Here is a 19,428-nt window from a genome sequence, read left to right as displayed (position 1 = left end):
GGGGGCAGACACTAGAAGCAAGAGGAACTACAGTCCTGCAGCCTGCAGAAAGGAGACTATGAACACAGTAAGTTAGACAAAATGAGATGACAAAGAAATATGTTGCAGACGAAGAAGCAAGATAAAGAACCTACAACAACAACTAAATGAATAAGAGATAGGCAATCTACCTGAAAAAGAATTCAGAGTAATGATAGTGAAGATGATCCAAAATCTCGGAAAAAGGATGGAGACAGACTGAGAAGATACAAGAAATGTTTAACAAAGAGATAGAAGATCTAAAGAACAAACAAACAGAGATGAACAACTGAAATGAAAAATATACTAGAAGGAATCAATAGCAGAATAGCTGAGGCAGAAGAACGAATAAGTGAGCTGGAGGACAGAGTGGTGGAAATCACTTCTGCAGAACAGAATAAAGAAAAGCAAATGAAAGGAAATGAAGACAGTTTAAGAGACCTCTGGGACAACATTAAACTCACCAATATTCACATTATAGGGGTCCCAGAAGAAGAAGAGAAAGAGAAAGGGCCTGAGATTATATATTAATTATAATATTATATTGTATTATATTAATCAAACTGACAAAAATTAAATACAAAGGAAAAATATTAAAAGCAACAAGGAAAAAGCAACAAATAACATGCAAGGGAATCCCCATAAGGTTATCAGCTAAGTTTTCAGCAGGAACTCTGCAGGCCAGAAGGGAGTGGCACAATATATTTAAAGTGATGAAAGGGAAAAACCTGCAGCCAAGAATACTCTACCCAGCAAGACTCTCATTCAGATTCAACAGAGAAATCAAAAGCTTTACAGGGAAGCAAAAGCTAAGAGAATTCAGCACCACCAAACCAGCTTTACAACAAATGCTAAAGGAACTTCTCTAGGCAGGGAGGAAAATAAAGAGGCCACATCTAGAAATAAGAAAATCACAAATGGGAAAGCTCACTGGTAGAGGCAAAAATACAGTAAAAAGAGGAAATCGTCCACACACAAATATGATACCTAAACCAGCAGCCATGAGAAGAGGAGAGTACAAATGCAGGAAATGGGAATTGCATTTGAAATGAAGAGACCAGCAACTTAAAACAACCTTGTATATATATAGACTGCTATTTCAAAAGCTCATGGGAAATGCAAGCCAGAAAACTACAATAGATAACACACACACAAAAGAAAAAGCAACCCAAACACAATACTAAAGATGGTCATCAAGCCACAAGAGAAGAGAACAAAAGAGGAAGGGAAGAAAAAAGACCTACAGAAACAAACCCAAAGCAATTAAGAAAATGGCAATAGGAACATACATATCAATAATTACCTTAAAATGTAAATGGATTAAGTGCTCCAACCAAAAGGCATAAACTGGCTGAGTGGATACAAAAACAAGACCCATATATATGCTGTCTACAAGAGATCCACTTCAGACCTAGAGGCACATATAGACTGAAAGTGAAGGGATAGAAAAAGATATTCCATGCAAATGGAAATCAAAAGAAAGCTGGAGTAGCAATACTCATATCTGACAAAATAGAATTTTAAATTAGAAATGACAATGAAGGACACTACATAATGATCAAGGGATCAATCCATGAAGAAGATATAACAACTGTAAATATATATGAACCCACATAGGAGAACCTCAATATATAAGGCAAATGCTAACAGCCATAAAAAGGAAAATTGACAGTAACACAGTAATATTGGGGGTCTTTAACACCCCACTTACACCAATGGATAGATCATCCAAACAGAAAATAAGGAAACACAAGCCTTAAGTGATACATTAGACCAGAGAGACTTAATTGATATTTATAGGACATTCCATCCAAAAACAACAGAATACACTTTCTTCTCAAGTGTACATGGAACATTCTCCAGAATAGACCACATCACGGGTCACAAATCAAGCCTTTGTAAATTTAAGAAAATTGAAATCATTTCAAGCATCTTTTCTGACCACAATGCTATGAGATTAGAAATCAATTACAGGAAAAAAAAAACTGTAAAAAACACACACATGGAGGCTAAACAATGTGTTACTAAACAACCAATGGATCACTGAAGAAATCAAAGAGGAAATCAAAAAATACCTAGAGACAAATGACAACAAAAACATGGTGATCCAAAACCTATGGGATGCAGCAAAAGCAGTTCTAAGAGGGAAGTTTATAGCAATACAATCTTACCTCAGGAAACAAGAAAAATCTCAAATAAACAACCTAACCTTACACCTAAAGCAACTAGAGAAAGAAGAACAAATAAAACCCAAAGTTAGTAGAAGGAAAGAAATCATAAAGATCAGAGCAGAAATAAATGAAATAGAGGTGAAGAAAGCAATAGCAAAGATCAATGAAACTAAAAGCTGGTTCTTTGAGAAGACAAAGAGAATTGATAAACCTTTAGCCAGACTCATCAAGAAAAAAAGGCAGAGGAGGAGTCAAATCAATAAAATTAGAAATGAGAAAGGAGAAGTTACAACTGACATCACAGAAATACAAAGGATCATAAGAAACTACTACAAGCAAGTATATGCCAGTAAAATGGACAACCTAGAAGAAATGGTCAAATTTTTAGAAAGGTACAGCCTTCCAAGACTGAACCAGGAAGAAAAAAGAACAGACCAATCACAACTACTGAAATTGACACTGTGATTTTAAAACTTTCAACAAACAAAAGTCCAGGACCAGATGGCTTCACAGGTGAATTCTGTCAAACATTTAGAGAAGAGTTAACACCTATCCTTCTGAAGCTCTTCCAAAAAATTGCAGAGGAAGGAACACTCCCAAGCTCATTCTATGAGGCCACCATCACCCTGATACTAAAACCAGACAAAGATATCACAAAAAAGGAAAATTACATACCAATATCACTGATGAACATAGACGCAAAAATCCTCAACAAAATACTAGCAAACCAAATCCAACAACACCTTAAAAAGATCATACACCATGATCAAGTGGGATTTATCCCAAGGATGCAAGGTTTCTTCAATATACATAAATCAATCAATGTGATACACCACATTAACAAACTGAAGAATAAAAACCATATGATCATCTCAATAGATGCAGAAAAAGCTTTCGACAAAATTCAACACCACTTATGATAAAAAATCTCCAGAAAGTGAGCATAGAGGGAATCTACCTCAACATAATAAAGGTCATATACAACAAACCCACAGCAAACATCATTCTCAATGGTGAAAAACTGAAAGCATTTCCTCTAACATCAGGAACAAGACAAGGATGTCCACTCTCGCCACTTTTATTCAACATAGTTCTGGATGTCCTAGCCACAGCAGTCAGAGAAGAAAAAGAAATAAAAGGGCTACAAATTGGAAAAGAAGAAGTGAAACTGTCACTGTTTGCAGAGGGCATGATACTTTACATAGAAAATCTTAAAGATGGCACCAGAAAACTACTAGAACTCGTCAATGAATTTGGTAAAATTGCAGGATACAAAATTAATACACAGAAATCTCTTGCATTCCTATACACTAACAATGAAAGATCAGAAAGAGAAATTAAGAAAACAATCCCATTTACCATTGCATCCAAAAGAATAAAATACCTAGGAATAAACCTCCCTAAAGAGGCAAAAGACCTGTACTCAGAAAATTATAAGATACTGATGAAAAAAAACTTAAAGGTGACACTAACAGATGGAGAGATATACCATGTTCTTGGATTGGAAGAATCAATATTGTGAAAATGACTAGACTACCCAAAGCAATCTCCAGATTCAATGTAATCCCTATCAAATTACCAATGGCATTTTTCACAGAATTAGAATAAAAACTTTTACATTTGTGTAGAAACACAAAAGACCCTGAATAGTTAAAGCAATCTTGAGAAAGAAAAACAGAGGTGGAGGAATCAGGCTCCCTGAATTCAGACTATACTACAAAGCTACAGTAATCAAAACAGTATGGTACTGGCACAAAAGCAGAAATACAGATCAATGGAACAGGGTAGAAAGTCCAGAGATAAACGCATGCACCTATGGTCACCTAGTCTATGACAAAGGAGGCAAGAACATACAATGGAGAAAAGATAGTCTTTTCAGTAAGTAGTGCTGGGAAAACTGGACAGCTACATGTAAAAGAATGAAATTAGAACACTCCCTAACACCATACACAGAAATAAACTCAAAATGGATTAAAGACCTAAATTTAAGGCCAGATACTATAAAACTCTTAGAGGAAAACATAGGCAGAACACTCTCTGACATAAATCACAGCAGTATCTTTTTTAATCCGCCTCCTAGAGTAATGAAAATAAAAACAAAAATAAATGAGTGGGACCTGATTAAACTTAAAACTTTTGCACAGCAAAGGAAACCACCAACAGAAAGAAAAGACAACCCAAAACATGTTAGAAAATATTTGCAAATGAAGCAACTGACCAGGGGTTAATCTCCAGAATACACAAACTGCTCATGCAGCTTGTTATCAGAATACAAATAAGCCAATCATAAAATGGGCAGAAGACCTAAATAGACATTTCTCCAAAGAAGACATATAGATGGCCAAAAAGCACATGAAAATCTGCTCACCACTGCTAATTATTAGAGAAATGCAAATCAAAACTACAATGATACCTCACCTCACACCAATCAGAATGGCCATCATCAAAAAGTCTGCAAATACCCAATGCTGGAGAGGGTGTGGAGAAAAGGGAACCCTCTTGCGCTATTGATGGGATTGTAACTTGATACAGCCACTGTGGAGAACACTATGGAGGTTCCTTAAAAACCTAAAAATAGAACTACCATACGACCCAGCAATCCCACTATTGGGCATATACCTTGAGAAGACCATAATTCAAAAGGATACATGCACCCCAGTGTTCATTGCAACACTGTTTACAATAGCCAGGACATGGAAGCAACCTAAATGTCCACTGACAGAGGAATGAATAAAGAAGAAGTGGTACATATATACAATGGAATATTACTCAGCCATGAAAAAGAACGAAACAATGCCATTTGCAGCAACATGGATGGACCCAGAGATTGTCATACTGAGTGAAGCAAGTCGGAAAGATAAAGGCAAATATCATATGATATCACTTATATGTGGAATCTAAAAAAATAGTACAAATGAACTTACTTACAAAACAGAAACAGAGTCACAGATGTAGAAAACAAACTTATGGTTACCAGGGGGAAAGTGGGGAGGCAGGGGAGAGAGATAAATTGGGAGATTGGGATTGACATATACACACTACTATATATAAAATAGATAACTAATAAGGACCTGCTGTATAACACAGGGAACTCTTCTCAATACTCTGTAATGACCTATATGGGAAAAGAATCTAAAAAAGAGTCGATATATGTATATGTATAACCGATTCACTTTGCTGTACAGCAGAAACTAACACAACATTGTAAATCAACTATACTCCAATAAAAATTTTTTAAAAAATAAAACATTACTGAGAGCTCGTCCTACAAAAAGCATCTATCAAATAAGAAGCAGGATGAGATGATGTCCAAGGTCTCTTCCAGCTATAACGTGAGAATTTGATATGTGAAAAAGCCTTATTGTATTTTTAATAAATAAAAAGTTGGCAATTTTGTTAATTTTTTTAAAAAGGATATATTTCTTATTATTAGAAATAATAATAATTATAAAACAAACAAAAACAAAAGGTCTTTCTGTCCATGTGATCTTAGTCTTGAGCACTCCAGAAGAAGAAAGTAATTATCAACTAAACGTTTCTTGCTAGAAAGGAACAAAGACCAAATCAGCCCTAGAATGGTTAGTTGAGCATCTTACTTGTTTTAACATCTTACTTGTTTTTGCATCTTACTTGTTTAGCATCTTACATGTTGAGTTCTTTAAAAGAAATATTCAAGATTTATGTCTACCTTAAAAGTTCTGGGGTTAGGATCAATTTAATTTGGAGGGTGTAGAAGTACAAAGTGCTGAAATTATCAATTTTGTCAAAGAGAGGAAAGAACTTTTCTTATGATATTGATAGTTAAAAGGAACAAAATAAACCAGTCTACCTCCTTGGGCATTTTTACAATAAACCCAAATCAGCAGGACTTTGATAGGCCATCAGGTTTAAAAACACAGTCTCTAGTTAGTCTGTTATTGCACAAATGCACTTTTTTAAAAACAAGATATTATAGATCACTGATGTTTACAAAACCAAAACAACTCACTGAGTTTTCCATCTGCCATTGTTTCATTTCATGGGGGAAAATGGCTTGCTTCTAAAGCTTGGGGATTCCTATATGAATATATTACTCAGAATAGACTTTTCCTTTTATTAAGTGCCCAAATTATTTCCTTTATTGTTCATGCAGGGACAATGGCAGAAGTTAGAAAAGATGCATCCACATCTCCTATGACAACAGGAAGCCAAAAGGAGCTTGTAATCACAACCACAGCATCATTGCAACATGACACCCCCCGGTAAGTTTCAGGGATACTTTGTTTTAATATTCTGCAGATAAGAACTTTTTTTGAGTTATTTAATAAGTATTGAAAAGTCTTGACAATTGTTAATGCCTCCTACTCAAGAGAGAGGCCCTTATTTGGAAGCATCTAGATATGACAAGGTTGAACTCATGGAGCCCTTTCCTTTATGCATGCTTTTCCTTAATTGATAATGGCAATTGACAAGGATTTCCACAGAAACACAAAGCTAATCCTGCCTTTCATCAAAAAATCTGTTTAGCAGCAGGTCCTTCCCAACTTATCATGGAATGGTTATACACTTGGACTCTAAGCTTAACTAACTGAATTCATTGATATTAAAAACTGTAGTGGGTTTTGTACTACAGTTAAGTGACTGTCAACATTTACTTATACCAGAGACATTTGAGGAGTTAATACTTTGATCAGCCTTTTCTGGAGTCAGGAAAAGAAATATGTTATTAAAATTTCTCATATCTAATAAGCCAACTCCCATATTATGCATTTAAGGCTGAATATATAAACATCAACACCAAAAGGGCTTGGTTTATGTTTCCTTGGGGATATGATTGAGCACTTAAATTCCTAGCATCTTATCAGATAAATACAGATTTTAAGACTTAATTAAGAACTTTTGGGAAATGACTCTTAACACAGAGGATAATAATAATGGCTATCACCTATTAAGCATCTACTATGTGCCCAGCCCTTTGTACGCATTATCTGATTTAATCTTCATCACAGCCTATGAGGTGGTACTACTCTCATACTCATTTTAAAAATCGGGAAACTAAGGTTCAGAGAGATTGAGTGACTTGCCTAAGGTCACATAGCTAGTAAGAGGTAGAGCCAGCATTTCAGACTCCAAAGCCCATGATCTTAAATATTATAATAGTTGACAATGGCAACGTCCCTATTTTGGAAGCCACCCACAGTCAAAAGAAAATTTAACTAGTTTACCACATTCTTTGTCCATTACTCCTTTCTTTTATTTTTAATGCTACCATGCATGGCATTTTGCCAAAGACCTACAGTGGGTTGTGGCTCTGAAAGGTTGATGGGGCTTCCACCTTGGACCACTTAACATTGTGGATGAATGCTTGTGCTCAGAGAGGATCCATCCTAGCTCATCTTGAGGGATTTCTTTGGAGGAGTTAATAGGTAAAGAGGAAAGACAATCTGGATTTTCAAGCTTAATGAATTTTCCTGTCTTTGACACTAAGATCTTCAATGAGATCTTTAACACTACTCTAATGTGTTTTTGATGATTGCACTTCGGTTTAGAGTAAAGCATGAAAAAGAAGAATAAAATGTTTCCCCAGTAAGGGTTTTATAGTACATCCTCAGCACACATTTTCTGAAATGGCCATATCAACTCTGTAGAGTTTTACAAGCCCAGGTTAAAATTGCTGTGAAGACTCATATCTACAAACCTTAAAAAAAGGATTCTTTATTAGTTCTTAATGCTGCAGTTCAGCTAAATACAGATTCTCAGAAGCTTCTTAAATAATGAGCATTTGGCTAAACAAAACAATGTGCAGCACACCAGATTTTATCCTTAGAAGTGCTTGATGGCCTATTATAGGTCTATTATACAAAGTGCAGAGTTGAGAAAAAAAGATTCAGTACTATGAAAATCAGTTACCAGGAAGGCACAGTGGTTGCTTTCCAGACTTCAGAATCAAGATTGTTTGATTTATTTTTATTTCAAAGTGTAGAAAAGGCATTTTTTATAGACTGCTTTTACATATAAACTCTTAACGCAAGAGGAAAGCCTGTTGTTCTTCATTCCAAGAAACCTTTGAAAGTACTGAGGAGAACAAGGATAAAAGTCCGTTCCCTGTCCACCCTAAATTCCAAGAATTTTCAAGACCTGCAGAAAAGGATGGGGATGCGACAGATGCCAGTGGGCGACAGGTTTCCTTTGTTCTCTGAAAAGTGCTGGCATCTATAAGAGTCCCATGTGGGTCCATGTGCAGGTGATAAAACCTAGCTTGGCAAAGTCATCTTTCTCATTCACAGTGTACGTTGTTAATTGTTCTCTCTGCTGCGTGTCAATGTAATGTGAAATTTTCATTCTGCATTCAAGATGGGAGAAGTTGTGGCTGAAAATGTTAACATTTGCATTTTTATTTGTTGATTTATTTAAAGGACAGCCTCTCCTACAGCAATCCATCACTTGGTGACACCCCAAATGTGAAAAATGTATTGTAGACTTGTGGTTACAATGTGTAATAAGTGCTAAAGACAGTAAAGGAATGTTAGTTATGTTGCAAATGTAATATTTATTGACGCATAAAGTTTATTGCTTTCGAGGTTCAATAATACTGACCAGAGGACATTAATATCACTTATCCTGATTTTAGCAGGGCGCCTTTGTATGTGGAAATATTCATCTATCTCATGCTAACAAAATAAATATGTAATTTACAGCACAAGCAAAGAGGGCTTTATAATAGTTTTCTGTGCTGAGACCTGCAGTGCTTCTCTCTTTCCATCTTACTTCCAGCCTCCAATACTGATCACACACCCCTGAGCTGTCCAAGAAAGTAAGCACAGTGGGCATCTCGGTACAGGAGGGTGGCACCACTGAACTAAACAATGCCTTGCATTTCTGCTTGCCTGGAACAGGCAACACCCACAGACCATTCCACCAGGAGAGAGAACTGGAGGGGCTTTTCTCTGTCATTCTGAACACCTGGTGGGTAGGTGAGCCTTTACTCAGAAAGTTGAACAAATACCTTTCCTGCCATGACACTGAGTCAGAGTTTACCAATTCTACTTGATCCTCAGGTCTCCAATGTGGAGCCAGAGCTGGGCAAGTTACCAATGAGTTTGTTATGAGCACAAATGTTGCTGATAATTACCCCTTTTGTACCTTGCAGAATTAGTTGTGTCCATTGCCAGCATACAGACCTTATAAGAAATCTCTGAGACCCAGAGCAAAAGAAGTTAACGTTAATTAACAACCATCAGCTGTAATTGTCGTCCCCATTAAGATGCAGAATTATGTATTTCTTCATTATAAATAACCTTTCTAATTGTACTTGATGTATGCCAATTTCATCAAACAGTATACTTGCAACAGGCACTTATTTGCATTAAGGTAGCTTTGGATCTTCAAATCTTTTATTTCAAATTTGACCAAGGAGAAAAGTCTGTTGCGTGCAGTATATTTTTTATATGTTGGTATCTTTTTTCTATTCAGGTATGTAAATCTGGAACATTTTATATTAAAATGAAGACTATCTTCTGGGATTGTTCAGTGAAACAGATATCTTGTCACTTTTTAAAATACCGGTGGAGTTTCTATCTCTCAGTCATATGACAGCGCAATAATGATTCCTTCGAAACTGATAGACAGAGGCAAATACCAGGCCTGCAGCAGCAGGCTTAACACGCTCGGTCCCTGAAGTGAAAGGTTACTAAGGCTCCTTCTCTCCGTTCTTTCCTGACTCGTAAGAGTTAAGACTGGTACTCTTGACGTCTTTTTTTATTTTTCCCTGTGAGATGTGAAGAGAGAAAGACTGATCTCACCAAATCATGCCCAATTAGTGAATTTTTGGAACCGGAACTGTAGGTAGCCTATTTCTAGGAAGCACTGCTCTCCTCACTACTCTAGGTTTTTTCAAGAAAGATTAGTTTTTATCACAACACCAAGTTGATTGTTTTTTGTTTTACTTGTTTGGTTGTTTTTGAGCTATGTCAAGAGGGATGATTTTGTAGAGCTTGTTTTTTGTTGAGGGAGGTGGAAAATATTTGTGTATGTGCTTTGAAGGACTTAATAGCTTATTTGGGGAACTTTTAAAAAATAATAGCTTAATTTGTTCTTTTTTTTTTTAAGACCTTGTTCCTTTGCTGTCAGACCATATGCTTAATGTGTTCTGAAATTTTTGCTGTAAGTTTCCACCCTGCCAAGCTTTCTATAGAGCAATTCCCAGTGCACAGTCATGCTCACAGGCTGACTTGAAGGTGGCTTGTGGAGACTCCTTGCCCACTGAGTTTGAGATTGAGGGACGCAGGCTCAGAATATTGGGAACCTGAGACCACACTCTGCCAACCCAGGCTGGAAGGATCCAAGTACTCTGCAATCTAAAACTTAAACTTCTGTCTTGAAGACAGTGTTTTTCTATGTCTTCTTTGGGAAAATGTCTATTCAGGTCCTTTGCCCATTTTTTCATCAGACTGTTTGCTTTTTGCTGTTGAGTTGTAAGAGTTCCTTATATATTTTGGATATTAACCCCTTATCAGATGTATAGCTTGCAGATATTTTAATCCCAATCTGTAGGTTGCCATTTCACTTTGTTGAATGTTTCCTTTGCGGTGCAGAAGCTTTTTTATTTGATGTAGTCCCACTGGTTTATTTTTGCTTTTGTTGCTTGAGCTTTTGGTGTCACATGCAAAAAATCATTTTGAAGGCTAATGTCAAGAGCTTTCTCCCTGTGTTTTCTTCTAGGAGTTTTATAGTCTCTGGTCTTACATTTCAGTCTTTAATCCATCTTGAGTTGATTTTTGTGTGTGTATAGTGTAAGATGAGGGTCCAGTTTCATTCTTTTGCATGTGGATATTCAGTTTTCCCACATGCTGTTGTATTTATTGAAGAGGTTATCCTTTCCCCATTGCATATCTTGACACCCTTGTTGAAAATCAATTGACCATTTATGCTTGGGTTTATTTCTGGGCACTTGACTCTCTCCAGTGAGTCTATGTGTCTTTTTTTATGCCAGTACCATACTGTTTGTAATACAATTTGAAATCAAGAAGTGGGATTCCTCCAACTTTGCTCTTCTTTCTCAAGATTGCTTTGGCTATTCGGAGTCTTTTGTGGTTCCATATGAATTTTAAGGTTGTTTTTCCTATTTCTACAAAAAATTTCATTGGAATTTTGTTAGAGATTACATTGAATCTGTATATCACTTTGGGTAGTATGGCTATTTTAACAATTTTAATTATTTTAATCCATGAACACAGGATATTTTTCCATTTACCTGTATCTTTTTCAATTCTTTTCTTCAATGTTTTATAGTTTTCAGTGTACAAATCTTTCACCTCCTTGATTAAATTTATTCCCGAGTATTTTATTCTTCCTTATGCTATCATAAATGAGATTTTTTCTTGATTTCCTCTTCTGATAGATGATTGTTGGTGTAAAGAGACACAGCTAATTTTTGTATTTTGATTTTGTATACTGCAGCTTCACCAGATTCATTTTTTAGTTCTAACAGGTTTTGTGTGTGTGTGGAGTCTTTAGGGTTTCCTACATATAAAACCATGTCATTCAAAGAGATAATTTTACTACTTAACTATTTGGATGTCTTTTACTTCTTTCTTTCTTTCTTCTGGTCCCAAATTTCAGTGTTTTTTCATTTTCTCACACTGTGTGAAACTTGAATTTTGTTCTTAGGAGTAGGCACTAAGCCTATAAAATTCTGATTTAGAGTAGGAATCCGACAAACTTACTTTAAGAGTTAGAATTTGGGTTTTTTGGGGTTTTTTGTTTTTGTTTTTTGCGGTACACGGGCCTCTCACTGTTGTGGCCTCTCCCGTTGCGGAGCACAGGCTCCGGATGCGCAGGCTCAGCGACCATGGCTCACGGGCCCAGCCACTCCGCGGCATGTGGGATCTTCCCGGACTGGGGCACGAACCCGCGTCCCCTGCATCGGCAGGTGGACTCTCAACCACTGCGCCACCAGGGAAGCCCTAGAATTTGTTTTTATAACTTGATAGGAAGAAACTTAGCCTTACACACAACAGCCAAATTGCAACGCTTTCTTGTACTTGTGCCTAGAATCCTAACTGTAACAAAATCCTTTTTTTAAAAAATCAGACTTTTTTCTCACCTGTACATTCACACAAATATTTTTAGAGCTTAACCAGGTCCCCTCATGTGCCTAGCACATAATGTGTTATCCTTCCAAGGTAGAGAAGAGGAACTAAATTAAAATTCCCAAACCTCAAACTAGAGCCTTACAGGCACTACTTGGGTTTATGTGGTAGGTTTGAACAGCAGAACTCATTGCTGCTATACAATAGAGTACATGAGTGGTGACCATATGTGGCAATACTGGCTGCTATTCACTGAATGCCTATTATGTATCAGATCTTGTGTTGGGCAAGTTCGGCTATGTCCTTTCACAATATATGTTCATACAAATTACGTATCATTGTAAAGCTCTTTTTAATGACTGTTAAAATTCATTTTCAAAGTATTAGATAGATTTTCTTCTTAGATTTTTTTCAAAATGATTTCCAAAAGTGTGGGCTTCTAGGCCAAGAACTATCATTTTAGCTTTATATGCCCTCTGAATAATAGTTTACACACTTCACACAATCAAAATGCTATTTACTATAACTTTTCCATTTTGTGTATATTGCAAATAACAAAATTGAATGATATATTGCACATAAATGATGACAATTAAAAGGGATAATCCAAAAACTTCAGAAAATAATTGGTTGAATATGTAAAAGAAAATATGAAGCACCTGTCTTCCATATCAGGAGGATGAAACGTCCAGCCATTCAAAAGGATTTTTATTGAAGCTAGGTTGATAAATTGAAATTCCCTGCTGGCAGGTACATTACTACCAAGAACAGCTGAATGCATGGAAATTTTTAGATGTTTGATGAAAAGATGTTCCTTTTAATTAAGCCATGATTTGGGGGTGTTACTGTAATAATTCCCACTGTTAAAAGCCGTTAATATAATCATCCATTCCTATTGCAAACACTGCTTATAGAGTGTGTAAATTAAGAAAACAGAAACAAATAGGCTAAGTAGAAATAATAAAGACACAGTATAATTCCAAGAAATGAATTCAGTTTGAGGAATCTTGTCAAGACACTCTTGACATAGGATGAACGTACAGTAGGGAAAGTGTACATTACAACAGTTTGTGCTTACTAGCCACTAGAGTTCTAGTCCTTGGCTTCAGGAAATCTTTCTAAATTCTAGGGGAAGGGATTATAAGAGCTATTTTATTGCTCGCACTTTTCTGTATCTTCCAGATATTCTATAACAACAATGTATTACGTAGTTTTAAAAACAATATTTAAAAAGAAACAAAGGGTGCACATTTATAGGAGGTAAACCCATTTCAAAATTTTATGCTCTCTAGTTCCAAGTAGTTGCAAAAAATCTAAGGTTACCTTGGAGCGTAAGACATAATTATGTTATTTCTTTGTTGAGCCAGCAGTAGGTGAGGATTATGCTTCCTGGTGGGTCTTCTCCAGGGCACTGAATTCTGGAAAATGCTGCAATTAGTGACATCTGTTCAGTATTGCCAGTTCCTGCTATCATTTCAGTTTTTGGCCTCGTCAACTGCTGTTTTAGACTTGTGCCTTTGGTCCAAGATTATCAAATTCCCTTCACTTCAATGTTAAGAAACATTTGTTGAGTGCCACTTGCTGTCCTAGGCACTTAAATGCTTTTATAAAAATTCTTTTATGGGGGCTTCCCTGGTGGTGCGGTGGTTGGGAGTCCATCTGCCGATGCAGGGGACACGGGTTCATGACCCGGTCCGGGAAGATCCCACATGCTGCGGAGCGGCTGGGCCCGTGAGCCATGGCCGCTGAGCCTGCGCGTCCAGAGCCTGTGCTCCGCAACGGGAGAGGCCACAACAGTGAGAGGCCCGCGTACCGCAAAAAAAAAAAAAAAAATATTTTATGTATTTTACCTAATGTGATCCTAACAATCATGAGAAAACAAAGCTCAGAGAGGTGATAGAACATTTAAGAGCCCAGGGGTAATAATTATAACACCTAGGTTTATAGGCCTAGGTTTGAATGCTAGCCTATGTGGTTTTGAGCAAATCACTTAGTTTAATCTATAAAATGGGGGTAATAATATCTCCCTCATAGTCTGGTCATGATGGTTAAGCAACATAGTTTATATAAAGTACTTAGCAGAGTCTTGGTACATGACTAATAGTAGTTGTCATTGTAGAACTTCCTAGGACCGTACAAGCAATAAGAAACAGAGCTCAGATTTGGACCTTGCTATTGTAATTCTAAACTCTGTGTGCGTTCCCTGACAAAAGGTTAGGAATAGGGTTAGACTCATCTCAGAGGTGGGCGATAGGGTTGTATTTTTTAATATTCACCATGGAAACATGCTTGCAAACATGCCTGAGCCTGATTCCTCATGTGAAAATAAGGGTATTAATAACTGCCTTGCAAATTTGCTCAGAGGATTAAACGTGACTAGGTATGCAAAGCCTCAACTTGGTTCTGGGCCACAGTGTGCCCTCAGTGTTAGCTTCTTTCTCTATGCTCTGGGCAACAAGATTTTGGGGGGCACCTGGAGCACAGTACATGTGAATGACACAGGCTCCCCCTTGCCAAATGCACTGAGTGACAGTGTTGTGCAGAAATGTGGCTTCGAAGCAAACTGAATAACCCTGCATTCAAAGTTATTGATAATGGATTTCTTCTCATAATTAGCTCTTTGTAAAAATTCTGAAAGGGCTTAATTCCCTTCAGAGCAGTGGTTCTAAAATCTATCTGCACATTGAAATCACTTAGGAGCCTTTGACAAAGTACCTGTTTCTAGGCCTCACCTGAATTCATTGAACCAGATTAATTGAACCAGGCGGATTCTCAACCACTGCGCCACCAGGGAAGTCCCTGCATTGGGATTTGATTGCTTAGATAACATCTCACAATTGTTTTCACTTAGTATAGAATATATACCACTCCATTATCTTGTGTTCAGCCATATCATAGAGCTCCTTCTACTTAGGCCTATGGCCAGTTCTTTGTTTTGGTTTTCTCAAATTAAAAATCCTTGCATGTAGACAGGCAACATGGCTTACAGGAAAGGCCTTGAGAATTAAAGTCCAAAGACCTGTATTCATCCTGCCTCACAGCTTAGCAGTAGCAAAGCCTTGGCAAAGTCCCTTGACCACATGGAACCTCAGTTTTCCAGCTGTCCATCCTATGTCTGAACCATACCCTTTGTTTAGAGATGAAATCAAAATGAAAACATGTACATCTATCTCTCGATTTCAGAGTAATTTACACATTTTGAGGAGAAAATAATAAAGAGATGACTATTTTCAAAAATAATTAAATATGGACTTCCCTAGTGGCACAGTGGTTAAGAGTCACCTGTCAATGCAGGGGACACGGGTTAGAGCCCGTGCTCTGCAACAAGAGAAGCCACTGCAATGAGAAGCCACTGCAATATGAAGCCCGCACACCGCAACGAAGAGTAGCCCCTGCTCGCTGCAACTAGAGGAAGCCCACGCGCAGCAACAAAGAACCAACACAGCCAAAATAATAATAATAATTAATTAATTTTTAAAAATTAAGTAATTGATTTCAGAATAACATGGTTTAAACTTCTCTTCGAAATCTTTGGGTTTTCCGCTGGCCGGTAGTTTACAAATGCTAAGTAGATAAGCAAACTTGGCACCACGTCACTCATAGCACAGGCAAGAGCCATTCCTCGGATATCTTTGGCCTTCCCAGTTGACAGGGGGCCAGGTATAATTTACGTTTCCTGAGATTATGCTCTGTGAACATGTGTTTACTGAAGGTGTTTTCATTTTTAGGTTTAAACGAAACTGTGTCTGGAAAACATCAGATTTTACTTTAGGAAGGACACTAGGAGAAAAACAGAAAGAAGTTAGTCCCCCTTGAAGTCCAAATTGAGGTCATTAGTCATATTGAAAAAGGTTACTGTATATTAGTGTAGGCTACATGCTTTGCCTTAGGAAAAGAATGGTCAGGATTGTGCATGATAGTGCCAAGTATGCCACTGAGTAAATCAAAGACATTATCAATGAGAATACTTACAGTGAAGAGAACAGAATAATGTAGTAGTTAATGGTCATTGACTAATGCATTTTCAGCTCAGTTGGACACTTTTGTACACTGTTTATATATTCAAATATACGTATTGATACGTGTATATATACCACTTTTAACATATTTAACACTTTTCATATTTTCCCCATAAATTATTTGCTTTTGATATTAATAAGCTCCCCCCCAAAAAAGATATGACAGTCCTTTATTTTCTTTCAATCTACCTTCTCTTTATTTCTTGTGGATAAATTCATTTTAACATTTTGTATTACCTGTAAACTTTTGTGAGTTTAACCACAAAACTTAAGAGACAGGTACATATGAAAGTTATTTGTAAATAATAAAGGGAAACACATAAATATTGTTGTTTTCATTAGCCTTAAGACTTCTGGGATATGTCTTCTGTATCTTTATAGGGAATATGAATGAGCCACTTGCTGTACAAATCCTAACATTACCCATGAAAGAAAGAGTCCAAGTTGGTCTTGAAGCTCAAGAGTAATTGGCCAATGCATTACCTGTTTACTTACCAAGCATTTCATTGATTTTCTTTCTGTCGTGGGTGCATCCTAAAGTAAGACTATTATTGAGATTGAAAGCACATCATCTCGTTGCTTTGTACTTGTCCTTAAATGCTATAAAATGATCAACTTGTCTGGAATGTAAGCCTCTTGGCCAGCAAGGGGAGAGTGATTACTATTATACATGAGAGGCTGTTTCTTCCTTTGGGAAAGCTGGAAAATTCTGAGGTGGATTGTGACTTGTATTAGAATAGGGACGCTGCTTCAGCATTTCCCTGTCACAGGACATGGACTACTTGAAAACCAGAGCCAATCATTAGAGCCGAGAAGGCTCCAGCCTAATACCAGGATGGCAAGTTATTTAGAAAGCAGACCAACCTTGTATACAATTGCATGTCTTGTAAAAGCCTTGCGGGCAGTTGTGTTTCTTAGCATACATGGAGAATTCATCCTTTATACATTTTTTTTTTTGCGGTACGCGGACCTCTCACTGTTGTGGCCTCTCCTGTTGCGGAGCACAGGCTCCGGACGCACAGGCTCAGCGGCCATGGCTCACGGGCCCAGCCACTCCACGGCATGTGGGATCTTCCCGGACCGGGGCATGAACCCGTATCCCCTACATCGGCAGATGGACTCTCAACCACTGCGCCACCAGGGAAGTCCCCAAGATCTTTTTTTAGCTAGTCATTGCTGGCAAAGAAATCAAAATTTCTCCTTCACACAACTATTTATTTGAAAGAGAAAATGAAACATTGTAGTAGAGGAAGCTGTCAGTATAAGGAAATGTCTAGAATAAGTTAATAGCAAACCAGGTGGAAACAAATCGGAACCTATTATTTAAATTGGATATTTGATTAAAACGAATTTTTTAGGTGAAATAAAAAGCTTATTACCTCCTGAAGTTTTCCATATCAGAGGTTGAAGATCAAAGATATCACAGAATTAGAATTGTAGCTTACTGTCATAGATTATTTAACATTAACTTGTAAGAGGTATATTCATTTAGCCTTCACAAAAATTATGAAATACTGTGTGGCCTACAGTGAACTGTTTCAAATTTACTTTCTTGCCACCACCTGCAGCCTATAGTCCAGTCAGGTTTAACTACTGAATGAGATCAGTTGGCTATGACACAGGCACCCAGCTCTCACTCCCTCATCATGCCAATCTAATCCTTTTTATTTATTTATTTATTTATTTAATTTTATTTTATTTTGTAACCTTTTAGAGGGCTGTTGGGTAGGGGTGAGGGGAGAGCCATTCAAGGATATGGTTGCTAATTTGTTATTTTTTTGTTTTGTTTCGGGTTTTTTTTTTAATTTTTTAAATAATTTATTTATTTAATTTATTTACTTTTGGCTGCACTGGGTCTTTGTTGCTGCGTGCAGGCTTTCTCTAGTTGTGGCGAGCAGGAGCAGTGCAACGGGCTTCTCATTGCAGTGGCTTCTCATTGCAGAGCATGGGCTCTAGGCATGCGGGCTCAGTAGTTGTGGCGCACAGGCTTAGTTGCTCTGCAGCATGAGGGATCTTCCCAGACCAGGGCTCAAACTCGTGTCCCCTGCATTGGCAGGCAGATTCTTAACCACTGCGCTACCCTTGTTTCGATTTTTAATAGCAGCTTTATTGAGATATAATTCACAGATGATAAAATTTACTCCAGAATGTATTTTTTTTGAATTTTATTTTATTTTATTATACAGCAGGTTCTTATTAGTCATCAGTTTTATCCACATCAGTGTATACATGTCAATCCCAATCGCCCAATTCATCCCACCACTACCACCACCCCGCTGCTGCTTTCCTCCCTTGGTGTCCATACGTTTGTTCTCTACATCTGTATCTCAATTTCTGCCCTGCAAACTGGTTCATCTGTACCATTTTTCTAGGTTCTGCATATATGCGTTAATATACAATATTTGTTTTTCTCTTTCTGACTTACTTCACTCTGTATGACAGTCTCTAGATCCATCCACGTCTCAACAAATGACCCAATTTCGTTCCTTTTTATGGCTGAGTAATGTTCCATTGTATATATGTACCACATCTTCTTTATCCATTCGTCTGTCGATGGGCATTTAGGTTGCTTCCAAGACCTGGCTATTGTAAATAGTGCTGCAATGAACATTGGGGTACATGTGTCTTTTTGAATAATGGTTTTCTCTGGGTATATGCCCAGTAGTGGGATTGCTCGATCATATGGTAATTCTATTTTTACTTTTTTAAGGAACCTCCATACTGTTCTTCATAGTGGCTGTATCAATTTACATTGCCACCAACAGTGCAAGAGCATTTCCTTTTACCCACACCCTCTCCAGCACTTGTTGTTTGTAGATTTTCTGAGGCTGCCCATTCTAACTGGTGTGAGGTGATACCTCATTGTAGTTTTGATTTGCATTTCTCTAATAATTAGTGATGTTGAGCAGCTTTTCATGTGCTTCTTGGTCATCTGTATGTCTTCTTTGGAGAAATGTCTATTTCGGTCTTCTGTCCAGTTTTGGATTGGGTTGTTTGTTATTTTAATATTGAGCTGCATGAGCTGTTTATATATTTAGGAGATTAATCCTTTGTGCGTTGATTTGTTTGCAAATATTTTCTTCCATTCTGAGGGTTGTCTTTTCGTCTTTTTTATGGTTTCCTTTGCTGTGCAAAAATTTTGAAGTTTCA

The 19,428-nt window shown here is 37.3% G+C and overlaps 1 protein-coding gene across 4 annotated transcripts in view; it reads left to right on the top strand.

Moving 5' to 3' along the window:
- The window catches only part of KIAA1328 (KIAA1328 ortholog), a 375,328-nt gene that overhangs the window by 312,834 nt on the left and 43,066 nt on the right, over positions 1-19,428 (top strand). For 3 of the 4 annotated variants that reach the window (XM_032602500.1, XM_032602499.1, XM_032602502.1), the window contains one exon: positions 6,322-6,430. The exons of the other annotated variant lie outside the window; for it this stretch is intronic. In XM_032602500.1, coding sequence (XP_032458391.1) covers positions 6,322-6,430 — 109 coding nt within the window. The remainder of the gene's footprint in view (positions 1-6,321; positions 6,431-19,428) is intronic. 4 annotated transcript variants of the gene reach the window in all.

The sequence above is a fragment of the Phocoena sinus genome, chromosome 14 (assembly GCF_008692025.1).
Source record: "Phocoena sinus isolate mPhoSin1 chromosome 14, mPhoSin1.pri, whole genome shotgun sequence".
NCBI classification, from domain to species: Eukaryota; Metazoa; Chordata; class Mammalia; order Artiodactyla; family Phocoenidae; genus Phocoena; species Phocoena sinus.
This window is presented reverse-complemented; position numbering and strand designations above follow the sequence as displayed.